The following is a 12,807-nucleotide window of genomic DNA, read 5'->3' as shown; positions in this document are numbered from 1 at the left end:
TTTGCAAGACTAAGTGGGCTTCATTTTATGTTTTTTCAAGGGTGAAATGCAAAATACTTAGGCACTTCTAGATCTTTCTATTTTGTAAGAACTACAATACTTACTTAAAGATATTTTTGCTTAAGTAGGTGATAAATATTTTCAAGCAAAATAAAACGTTTTGCTATATGATATATAATAATGTGGCTGAAATAAGATAGCAAATCTTTCCAAATCCACTTTTGTATATAACTGCTATAATGATGTGTCTGTAATTCCCAACTGTAAATAGCTTATTCTAAACTTAGTTTCCGTACCTTTAGTACATTTGGCTCTCAGCAGCCTCCAAAAATGGCAATATACTGCTCTTTTCTTGCCCAAAGGAGAAATAAACTAATACTTCATCATGCATAAATGGTTTCTTCTTAGTAAGTTACAGTTTATCAATTTTAATTTTATTCTAGCAGTAATATATAGTACATTATTCTTAGTTGCAAAAATAATTATGAACAGAGTTTCATTCACAATACAGTGCTAAATTATGAGTAGTTCTTATCCATTCTGTAAGTAATTTTATTCACATTATTTTAAGAAGCATGACCTAAGCTCTATCACCCAACATAATTGCTCTGCATATCATGATCATTTCTGTGGTGGAGCTTTCTCAATGAAAAAGAGAATACGGTTTCTTACTGATGTTAATTTAAGTGAGTATCCCATTTCTAAGGTCAGATGGTAAGAGACTGTTTTTAATCTTTCAGTAATTTGTATTTGATATAGACTTAATGTGAATAGAAAAATCTATATTAGCCCTGTCTCATTAAACTCTCAGAGTACATCTTGATGATAAAAGGGTACTTTTTAAACTTGAGATAGATAGCTAATGTGATAAAAAATACCTTTAACACGTTGTGGTGAAGACACAATCTTAATGTCTTTCCAATTCTACTAGCTGACTTTAAAGATGGAAAACCATGTTAAGGAGTATTTCACAAGATGTCAGCACACAATTTTAAAAGGATCCTTTTTCGTATTTAGACAAAGCCTCACAGGCAAAACAGACAATGAGCAATCTACCGGATAAAAATTATGATTAGAGATAGTAAATACTCTGAAGCAAGTTAATTAGCATTATGAAAGGATTTCTCACAATCAAAGCTCACCACAATAGAGAAAGGATGCAAATCTGGGTTAAAAGTGCCAATTTGTTTGGCCCCATCTCCAGATGAATTATTTGGGTGATAAAATATACAGGTCAGGCACCAAAGCATGAATGGAACCAACACCCAGTACAATACTGAATGAGGTTGGGGACCAATCCCAGCAAACACTGCCTAGGGATAAGTGGATATGTGGTCTACCGTGTAAACACAAAAAAAAAAAAAATGCCTGGGTTGTGAAGGAGATACCAAAGAGGACGACAGTCTGGTCACAAAAGGAAAAAGTGTGTGGTTCAGAAGTGTATTGTGAAATTACAACTAACCACACAAATTCTAAACAGATGAAAGTGTTTAATCTGATCTATTTATTCTATTAATTATTTAGTTAGACCACCTGAGTCTAAATGCTTGTCTGACAGACAGGCTTCAAAATGAAAGAGGTTTTATCTTCGCTTTCAAAAAAAGATGGCTTCTGAGACAGTTATTGCAGTAGCAAATCCTAAAGACGACAAGAACTATCTATAAATTTTAAATCGTTCACTTTGGAAGTAGAGCTCCACTGCAGTGGTATGGTGTACGCAAATTAGGTACAGTAGGTTGAAAATTACTTACACCTTTTTCTACAATGGACACCTATATAAAGTCTTACTAATGTTTTATTCCGGTACAATGTATTTACCCTTCGAGTATATAGTAGTTTTGAAATATTGCTATATTTTTGTTACTGTAAAGATTTTGAAGGTAGGTACATCCTTATTTCAGAACCAGCAGTCCCCAAACAAATCACAAACTTTTTAGGAGAGGCAAAAATTCTTTCTATCTTCAAAAAAACTATTTAGGAAAACAAGTTTCCCAGTCACAAAAAATCTTAATATTTCCATTCTCACAAAATGTGACATCTGTATTGCTGCACCAGAAACACTGAAACATCACAGCTAGCACTCACTGTAAGACATATGCAGGTCTAGAGATCTTATAGTCCTGAGTTTCTGTGAAAATAGCATTGCCTCTAGTACCTCAGGTTTTCTGACATTGTAAAAATTAGTAATGTGTTTATTGAGTTTTACAGAAATGGAACACATTTTGAACGCAACTGCTGTGTTAACTCACCCCCAAAGAGTTCATTGTTCCCAAGCTGGGTGTCTGAGAGACTCTGGCCGAAGATGGGCTGCGATTTAAGGAATGAGACCTATTCACTGAGGATACACGCTGGATTTGCAGAGATGCTTTGGCTGAAAAGGGGCGTTGCTCAGCTGCTTGTGACTGCATAGTCAATATTGATATTGAACGAGGGCAGCTTACAGAACGCCTTATTGGACCTGTGGGTGATGTGGAGGATGAATATGAAGGAGATTTTACATTTTTAATCGCAGGTTTCCAGTTCATTCTACCTGCAGACAAATTAAATGAATAATGCAATTACTTTTTATTCTTCTAACACCCATTTTTGAGTCTTTGTAACTAACAACATATATGACCAACATGTGTGCACATATGTTGTACTATAATGTATGTTGACCAGCAACTATATATGTAGCAGTCAGTCATGTCAGATCCTCTAATAACACAGACTTTACATGCTCTATAAGAACATTTATTTCTTCCTCATAGTCAGCTTTAATCAGGTAGACTCCAGTCCTCTATAACATGCATCAGATTTATGACAGAGTGCATATGCCCTATAGGTCAAAAAGTATGTGGCTACTATGTGTGACTTCCTGACTGTAAGAATATGGAAGCAGGAGAGAAAATTTGGTTGATGGATCCCATATTTGTAGATCCAGTCTCCCTCATCTGCTCCTGCATAGCTGTACAGTTTTCTAATTCAGTCTTCTGCTAAATAAAGGATGCTGCTATGAAAAATAAAATTTTAGAAGCAGCGTTATATGTGTGCAATTATATGATGAAATTCTTTGAGACAATGCATCGCTAAAACAAAAAATAACACGCTATATCTGCCATGTTCAACAGAACACGCTCACACTAATGCTCTGCAGCAAGCAAGAAAACGATCACCAAAAAAAAAAATCTGTGCAGGCATCTCATCTGGAATATATTACCTTCTATACATCTCCAGATACATTTCTTTATCCTTTCTATATTCCAGCAAATTCAAGCTGAATAAGACTACCTTTTACAGGGAAAAAAATAATATTCTGCTCAAAAGAAATCTAAGAACAAAGAGGAACATTCATACCATTTCCAAGTGTAGCCCTTATTTTTCTCTTTAGCATTGTTGGCAAAGGAATATTGCCAATTCATTTTTTCCTTTTTTTTAAAATTCACTTTCATTAATTTAGAAAAGATTTTAAAGAAGACAAAACAAGCACACCAGTGTTTAACCCTGAGTTACAAATGTTGATACATTCTAAAATACTGAAGCGTTTTATAGAATTCATTATGAATGCCAGACTTACTTGGAAAAGTGATCATTTAACTTACCTGATCGTTCCAAAGATTTGTATTTATTTTCTTCAAGATCATATGAAACTTTTTTCTCTTTTTTTTCATTGTGATCTTCCTTTTCAGTTTCGTCTCCCGATCCTGACATACTGCTACCGCTATCACAGCTACTATCACTATTGTAGTTCTTAAGTTTTCTTAAGGGCTGTGCACTTTCTGGCATTGAACACAAGGGCTAAAGCCAAAAAAAAAAAAAAAAAAGGGAAAAAACACCCAAGAAATTAAATTTCTTCATAATCTCAAAAGAACACTTTACTATCACACTAGGTCCCTGATTCAGGCCGATTCATTTGTATATCTAAACCATCCCATATTAGATTGGAAGTTTGTCCTTAATTTTAAAATAAATGCTTAAATATTTCATTAAATTCACTACACAGTAATCCTAATCTTTCTCACATGAAGAGCAGCACAACATAGTAAGGGGGAAAAAAATCATTTTATTTCAAGTATGACTTACACTACCAGACATATTGAATTACAGTTTGAAACAATAAATCAAGTGATATAGAATACCATTTACAATCAGTTTCAATCCCTCACTACTATTTGCAATAACTGAAGCTATAGTTTAACAATGATCAATGTGAAGTAAAGAAATACATCAGGCAACTTTGGCTGGTACACTTCTGAAAGAGAAAGTGATTAATCCACATCCTGCAGAAAGCAGAAACTGGAAGAACATAGCAAGCTACGCTAGGTGCATTTGGTGTCCCATACGCACATGGGATTCAGTGTCATTAGGTAATTAATCTTGTGCTATTACCAAGGATACTGCAAGACAAAAAGCAAAAAGTAGGAGACAGAGAAACTGATGCAAGAACATAAACTACAAATGAAATTTTTTCTTCTTCCATCTACCATCAGGCAGACAAGAAAAATGCAATATCCTCCATTATATCTATTATCCTAAGGCGGCTCATGTTGTCACTTTTTCCCCTACACGTTTTCTTTTTTTCCAGTAACTCTCAGCTATAAGAAGCTATGGTGATGGCCTCATCTTCCTAGTTACCTAATGGACTGCAATTAAAACTCAGATTTTAAAAAATTAAGATAATAATTTCTGAACATATTTTGGGTCATAGTGAAACAGAAGAACTCTCAGGATGAATTTAAATTGCCCTATTATCTTAGCATAATGTAATGCACCAAGATTTATTGTGAAGGGCAACAGAACAAAGTCCCAAAGATACTGTTCCTGCAAGACACACTTTATAACTAAACATATTCTAACTAAACTTCTATTTCACTCAAGGAAGGAAAGAGATTTCTGCCACTAACTTAAAAGCGACAGTATGTTTATGCAAGCCCAGGCTGTAAGACCAGATAAGGAAGAGGTGAAGAAGTATATCCCATGGAGGAGAGCCCTGGCAATTGTTCAGATTACACAAAGAATATTTTGATATCTATCTATCTGCCAGAAGGACAAATTAAGGTGCCTCAACACTTACTGCTTTCTCAAAAACACCTGTCCTAATCATGAATAGCTGTGTATCACGCAGTTATATTGATCAGACATTCCTGATGAGTTATACAAGGCAAAATAAACATTTTCAATCAAAACTCACAGGGGCTCTAAGGTGAATCTCATTCTCACTTATTATATGCATGTTCCTCACACATTCTACACTAAACAATAAGACCATCCTGAACAAGACTTCACATTACTTAATGAAAAAGAATAAAAAGAAAGGTCAAAGAAACTACAAAAAGCAATAATAACAAATAACAGCTTGATCTGAGTTTAAACTGACCTCTTAAAATAAGAGGTATTTGATTGCTCTGCAATCCTAATCACCTCGATTTTCCCCTTATGCTAACCTCATTTTTCTTTGATTAAACTCATCTGATTTTATATCAGAAGAATAAGAATAAAAGTAATTGCTCATTTCCTCTAAAATATCTGTTATTTTATTTCCTTAGTCCTTTTTCCAGCACAAACAGGTGCAATGTAATAAACAGGAGTAAACCTTGCAGTGTGTAAGGATAAGGTGCCCTCTAGAGGCTACAGATAAACCAGACATTTCCAGAATGTAGTTCTCAACCTAAGTAGACTTCAGTAATATTTTAATTGCAGGCAAAACCACCTTCATTCTGGGAAATTCTTGGCTTGTTTTCTATTCAGAGCTCCTAATCACGTTGAAATAAAAATAAGGCTGACATTCCTAGTAAATATGGAAGAGTTGTTACATGCAAAGCTTATTTATACACACACACTCTTCTACCCCTCAGATATATATATGTACGTATATATATCCTTGTATGCATGGAGGAGGATGAGGAGGAAAATACCTCTCTCCCCTAACTATTCAAGCTGTTCTGTATAGAGTTTTCCAAGTCCTGATTGTTCTTTTTTCCAAGGAAGAGAGTGCGCCCAAGTCAGAGATTCTGACTTCCTAACAGTAGCTTCTGTCAGCAGGCCAGCCACTGACTTTTAAGGGAGGACAGGACTTTATGAGCTTGTGAAAGAACTTTTCATGTTGCATAACATGACATGAAAAGTACTGTTCCTTCAGGCTTGTTTTGTCTATCGGATCTTGCATATGTTGCTTTTTTGATACACTAATAGATCTTTATTTGTAGGATTTTATGGATTACAAGAAGATGAGTTTTACAGGTGGGTTATTCTCTTACCCGATAGATGGACAGGCAATAGTAAGTTCTACTGCCTACCTCACTCACCAGATTTCTATAAAGATATATATTTAGATACTACATATCTCACAGCAGACCCTTTACAAAGAGGTGGCCAATCAAATGCACATTATTAGCCATATGCACCTTACCCCTTAAAGGAAAGGGGTGACGCTCTTTTGGGACAAGATACAAGGACCATCTGCAATGGGCATCTGTATTTCAAAGGGAGCGCATAGGATAATATGCAACCAGGGAAGTCTCCAGTCACATGGCTTCACTGTAGGCATGGTTTAAATGATTGAGAAGTATATCAGGACACTAAAAAAGATGCAGGAATAGAGATCCTGTGCAGCATGAAGTGTGCACACTGCAGGGAAAAGCAGCAATATCTCCTTGGATAAGCTAGTTTCATTGCCTTCCCTGTCAATTTTACAGAAAAAAAAAAGAAGTGGGAATTTTGGTCATACGCAATTTTTTCTTTCTGTAAGTGCAAACAATATTGCACTGGTATAGCAGCTTGTAAGCTACAGAATCCATTTGCCTGCTATAAAAGAAGACCATGTCATAGAGTCTCACTTGTAAATTGATCAAACTTCATCTTAAAACTGATTAAGAGAGGTTTCTCAATTTGGCCTCAGTACCCTGTTAAATGTGTATGGCCTCCAGCTTGGGAATGGCTTGTGTGCAATCAGCGCACAGATAGTATAAATCAAGTCTGTGTGCATACAGTCAACCAGACAGATGCTCTCTGAGGGCTGCTGGGAAAAGACAGCCTTCTGCAAAAAGGAAAAACATGACCGAGACGTTGAACTTGAATTAAGTGACCCTATGTTAAAGAACCGAAAACAAAACCTCAAGGAAAAGAATCCCTGAAGAATGTGGGTTAAGTGTGTCACCAGGGTGGACTGGATTTTTTTTTTCTCTTCTTTAAATGAATCCACCACTGTTAAAGCAGTAGCTCACAAAATCCCCATATTTGTAATGAGGTTCCTGTAAATCTATCTTAATACCAGATTGGGTATGCAATCTCTTTGGATTCTTGCACATATATAAAGCACCCCTGCAAGCTCAGGAAAATTGTCAGCATTCATTTTGTACAGAAATTCCCAGATTTGTACACCATGTTCTCAGAAACATAAAATGCTGTAAAAAAATTTACATGCACCATAAACAAATCCATCAGAGCTCAGGAACATAAATGTAGGCTCTTCTAAGCTGACTTGACCTAAAACATTTGCAGGATATAAGAAATATACTTATTTTAGCCAAGCCCAAACTATTTATCTTTACTGGCTTACAGAGGCAAAGGCAAAGTATGTATTTTTTTACATACTTTGTACTTAAGGCAAAGACTTGCATGAACTATGCACGCAGCCAGAAAGCATTAAGCTAAAAATAATATAAATTCACTTTAAAAGCAGATTTCGGATACGAAACAGGCTCCAAGATATACTGTACAACCCTTTTAGCAAGCAAGTAAGCTACAAATACATCTTAATCATAATTAATCCTTTGAGCTTCCATAGTGCCTCTTATACCATGATCTCAAAATTCCTTAGTGGCACTAATCGATTAAAGATGAAAGCATTCTTTTGAGATGGGCTATGGATATAAAAATCACTTCACACACTGAAATCAAGTAACCTCTTGTACAACAGTTGTGGCCATGCATGACGATTCCTCAAAATAGCTTAGAGAAGAAAAGAAGGATCTCATATCCAGTTAAAATTTTAATGGGATTTAGTTGGACAAATGGTAGTTATGCTTCTCTTCATACTTCAAAACAAACCAGGGTAATGGCAGTCTGAGGAAGAAAACTTCCACCAGGATCAGCTAACTAAATTCCCCACTTAAAATTCTCAGATTACTTCTCTACAGAGTGAAATAAAAAATTGGTATCTAGAAGTCAAATACCTTAGGTCCTCGCTGCCTGGTGCATTTTCCCATTAGTTTTTCATCATCTATTTCACACTGCTCCAAAAGGTCCAAAATGTCTTCCTCCTAGAAATGGGAATTTCACTACAATTAATTCAAAGCAGGACATATCTTATCCTTCCAAAGTTCAAGCACCAACTGGTAGGAATTTGAAATTACTTTGATTGATTACTAATTCCTGAAATAAGACTATGAATCCCTCCACAGGAGGATATAAAAGTATTTCTTCTGATGCATGCATCTCTGCTTGCAATCAACATGAAATTGAAAGTTAACATTTATTAAAGATAAAAGTCTGAAAAAAGGGTTGAACAAAGATTCCTGTAAAACTGCTGGATGATGCCAAATACAAAGATGGGAAATGATTTCTCAGATTTCAAATCAAATCACGTTAGTTGGTTATTTTAAATGTAGCCATTTTCCTACTGTTTATCGCTGACTAAAGAAGTAGGCAATCAGGCAGAGTTTTTGGATGCCTTAAACTAGTGGAGCTGGTTTTATGATATCTCTCATTCAAGTCCATACAAGCGGATGAATAGGCTGAGGACATTACTGGAGGAAGAAGGAGGCAATTACCAGCTCAAAAGCAGTTTCTGCCAACCTCTGGTTTGGCCAGGGGTAAAGGCTGAGGATCAGGGAAATGGTAAAGTAGCTTAAAGCCATCTAGCCTTTCTCCACCCTGGGTCCACTGCAGGTCATCCAGATTCAAGGATCTGGCCCACAAGCTGCACAAAGAATAATAATAAAATGATGGAAACATTATCAAATGCTATTTATTAGCCGTCACACATGATTATTGTGAAACTAATCCACAAGGTCATGAATTCCAAGATAAATAACTCCTAAAGCCAATACTTCTTGTGCTTCAGTACCTTCATTCTTTTTAAAGGGTTATTCATCTCCCGCTGAAGTGAAGCTGCTCTCCCAGCAAGAAACGTCTGGAAAGCAGTGGCTAACAAACTCTCATACTTTTCAAGTAATGTCTTATCATCAGGAGGGTAAATTCGCCTAAAATAGGGGGGGAAAAAAAAGTGAGTTTAAGATAGAAGCTGAACTACTTATCACACTAGGAGCAAAAGTAACACAGCTAATTCAGTCTCTTCTAAAATGCATATGCATCCCATCTGTAATAATTATATAATTTCATATCATAAAACATATACTCTGAACATTGTTCTCTAAATCTAATTTTAACTCAGTGAACACATTCATGTTTAAACCAGCAATTAGCTAGTCAAAAGAAATACCATGCAGGTCAATCCAGAGATATACCAAAACTCAAGTTTTGCAGTACTCTGAAATTTCAATGGGTGTGAATGATGCATATTAACAAAATATTGCATGTAACATTCAGAGCCACAAAATAATTTGTAGTAGCAATAAAAGGCCACAAAACAGTGAAAATCTGAACAATTGCTTTGAGTTAATAGGCATGATGTAAATTAAAGACTGAATATATACTGCACTTGAATGCTCCAAAATAATGAACAGGAAGAAATAGATACAATAAGAAAAAAAAATTTTCTGGTACACGGATGTTCAGGGTGACTGATTTTCCATTAGAGCAGCCATGCCATTATTCTCTAAAATCACAGGTAAGGAGATTACGACAATACGAGAAGCAGGACTGGGTGACTTATTCATGCTCATCAAGCAACAACGGGCTTTGAAGAAAACCACTCCAATCCATTTGTCATGAATGCCTGAAACACAGCCAGAAATGATGAAGGTGGGAGACTAATTTCTAATATATTGTAAGGAGTAATCCATTAAGTTAATTCTGCCTGCACTGTGCAAAGCATAGGTACCATTTATATATTGACTGGCATTATGTTACTTTTATGTTTTTGTGGATCTTTTGTGAACTTTTTACAAGTTTCTTTCTCCTTCTTTCTTTTCAGTCTTTTCCTCCTTGAAACGGCTTCTTTCATGACGATTTTGTTGCAATGAAAAAAGGATGGCTATGATCCCATTAGACTCAGGGCAGTTCTAGAGCAAACTGAAGATGGTTCCAGCTTGCATAAAACACCTGTAAGAACTCTAATCTAGTTGCAGTCAACACTTTTTAATGGTGTTGATTCTACTGCTGAAAAAGTGCCATAGGACAATACTTTAAAGAAAGGATATTCATTTTAATATATGTAGAAATACACTGCAGCTAAAAGCCATTTCAAAGCCATATACATCCTTTTCAGTTCCTCATGAATTCATAAAAGCTTGAAAGCATGGCTCCTACTTCGACCACCCCAGGTCTCCCACTGGAATCAATGGGCTAGTTGTGCTTGCAGACAGACACTTGACTAAGCCAATTCCTGAACCAACACCCACAGATTAAATCAAAGCCTGCTGAGGTTGCTTGAGGTTTCTCTGGATTTTTATTCAGAAAGCAGTATTAATCCATGCAGCAATACTAGCACCCAAAATTTCCATGATTCTATGGCAATGCCTGACAGAAGCTAGTCCTGCTCTGCAGGAGAGCATCACAGGGAGAAAATACTGCATAATGCCAGATAAAATTTCTCTGCATCTCTAGCCAAGATTCCTTCACTACTCAGACTCTGCTGATTCTTCAGCCTTTTTGCAAACACATGCTAATAAGAAGACACAAAGTTGTTCTGCCCTTTTACATGTGCACATTCCTCATGAAATGACACCACTTTTTCCTGAGGAAAAATAATATTTTGGTACTTTTACTGATGTACATTAACAAAAAATCTAAATAAAGAGAACATTTGGCTCATTTTCAGTCAAGAACTGAATAAGCAACCTAAAATATAATCAGTTAAAAAGTTAGACTTTAAAGTTATCGCAAAAGCAAAATGTATTAAAGCATCACGATGTTTCTCTTTCTTATAGTTTAAGTAGCATGAAAATAACTGTTTCATTGTGGGGTTTTTTAATATACTAGTTCAGCTCCATATATGCCAAGAAAGGATGTAATTAAAACTGGAAATGTTACAAAGAAAGACTTTTTGTAAGCAAAATGTTAATTCATGAAAAATGAAAATTTCACAGAAACATCTATCTGTTTAAATGAGAACTTTACTGGGAATTATAGAACATCTGCTCAAAAAAAGCAGAGATGATGAACAGCAGTAAAGGCATTCTAACTAATTCAGAATAAAAGATGTGAACTCAGACCTCCCACGCCCTGGATGAATGTTATAAAGAGTGGGCAAATGCTCCCATCAAGCTCTTCCTAGCTGTACTCTGCTCCCTTTCATCAAATACTCGTAGGCCTTGCTTTCACTTCTCATTGAAGCAAATATCAAGAAAAAAAAAAAAAAAAAAAAATAATAATAATAATAATATCATAAAAGAAAATTCTTGTTTTCTGTCTGTTATAACCACTGAGTTAAAGCTTCCTCTTGAACATATTTTACCAAGGAATCTGAAGATACTTACGTTTAAGCCTCCTAAGATCCAAAATCAAAGTGCATAAATATGAATATAGTATTTCAAATGCCATTCTATCAAAAATTATGGAAGCACAATAAAGTTTCTGAACTTTTGGCAAGCCTCATAGATAACATTCAGATTTGATTTTTTTATAGAGGAATACTCAGATTTGATTTTTTTTATAGGGGAATTCTCACATCCCTATATTGCCCCTCTCAGAGATTAAGAATCATCATATGTGGATGTAGAACAGGTCCATAATGACAGTCATGGTTCTTGGTACACCGAATGTGAACAATCATGTCTTTCAAGCAAATGTCTTGCACAAAACTAGAGTGACTGATATCATATAGACTTCTAAGTGCATGCAAAAATTTGGAATCAAAAAAAGAACTTTTGGAAAAAAAAGCTTTATTACCTAGTGTACATGTATACATTTTCTACAAATACCTATATATTTGTGGCAGAAAGTTACCATTATTCCTAAAGAATGCATTCAATACTTCCTAATAATACAGTCAAAAATAGTTACCTGTAGTTCCCCATATGTCTATTTTCATGCTCCTCTTTGGAAATCTGTTTACGTACTTGTGCAAGTCTTTCCTTCTACAAATCAAGAAAGTAAGACAATTAAAACAACGAGAGCATAGGCCACAGGCAAGAAACAGCACATTTTTTCCTTCCTACCAATTCTTCTTTTCTCCTTTCCAGTGTGTGGCGCTGCTTCTCCCAATCTGAGGAACCTGGCAACAGTTTTTTCACTGAACCTTGACCATACAGTCTTTTTTGAGCCTCAGCCTTCTGTTGAGCTAGATTTCTCCTTTTATCACTTGTCCTGAAACACAGGCGATATTAAGATATGTGAATCCAATGCAGCCAAGATGACATGCACTTTCATCTCAAGTGTATCATCTGTATTTTCCAGTCAGTCATGTGGGGTTTATGATACAAAACTAGAATTGAAACACTCTTTAAGAATTTTTTTTTAAATATTAACTTTTATGGCTACAATATTTCACACTTTAAGGTGTACTGTAATGACTCATTGCTATAATTTAATGTACAAACATGGTTGTATCTATTTTCTTGAAGTGTAGATTTTTTCCAACATATCCCGACTACCCCTGTAGAGCGGTATGGCTTTTGACTGTATGTGAAACTATCATCAAAGCAAATTTCCTGTTTGGCCACATGCCCACCAGTGCACTCATATCACCACTTTGAGACCTGTTTT

At 35.6% G+C, this 12,807-nt stretch overlaps 1 protein-coding gene across 8 annotated transcripts in view; it reads right to left on the bottom strand.

Annotated features, from left to right (window-relative positions):
* TTLL7 (tubulin tyrosine ligase like 7) overlaps positions 1–12,807 on the bottom strand; it is a 74,582-nt gene that overhangs the window by 19,670 nt on the left and 42,105 nt on the right. For all 8 annotated transcript variants that reach the window (XR_011048665.1, XR_011048666.1, XR_011048667.1 and 5 more), the window contains 6 exons: positions 12,261–12,408; positions 12,106–12,179; positions 9,047–9,182; positions 8,154–8,240; positions 3,582–3,777; positions 2,250–2,530 (listed from right to left, as the gene is read on the bottom strand). Coding sequence is in view for 5 of the 8 variants with exons in the window: in XM_068406678.1 (XP_068262779.1) it covers positions 2,250–2,530; positions 3,582–3,777; positions 8,154–8,240; positions 9,047–9,182; positions 12,106–12,179; positions 12,261–12,408 (922 nt within the window). In the remaining 3 variants the exon portion in view is untranslated. The remainder of the gene's footprint in view (positions 1–2,249; positions 2,531–3,581; positions 3,778–8,153; positions 8,241–9,046; positions 9,183–12,105; positions 12,180–12,260; positions 12,409–12,807) is intronic.

This window comes from Nyctibius grandis, chromosome 8 (genome assembly GCF_013368605.1).
Source record: "Nyctibius grandis isolate bNycGra1 chromosome 8, bNycGra1.pri, whole genome shotgun sequence".
Taxonomy (NCBI): domain Eukaryota; kingdom Metazoa; phylum Chordata; class Aves; order Nyctibiiformes; family Nyctibiidae; genus Nyctibius; species Nyctibius grandis.
This window is presented reverse-complemented; position numbering and strand designations above follow the sequence as displayed.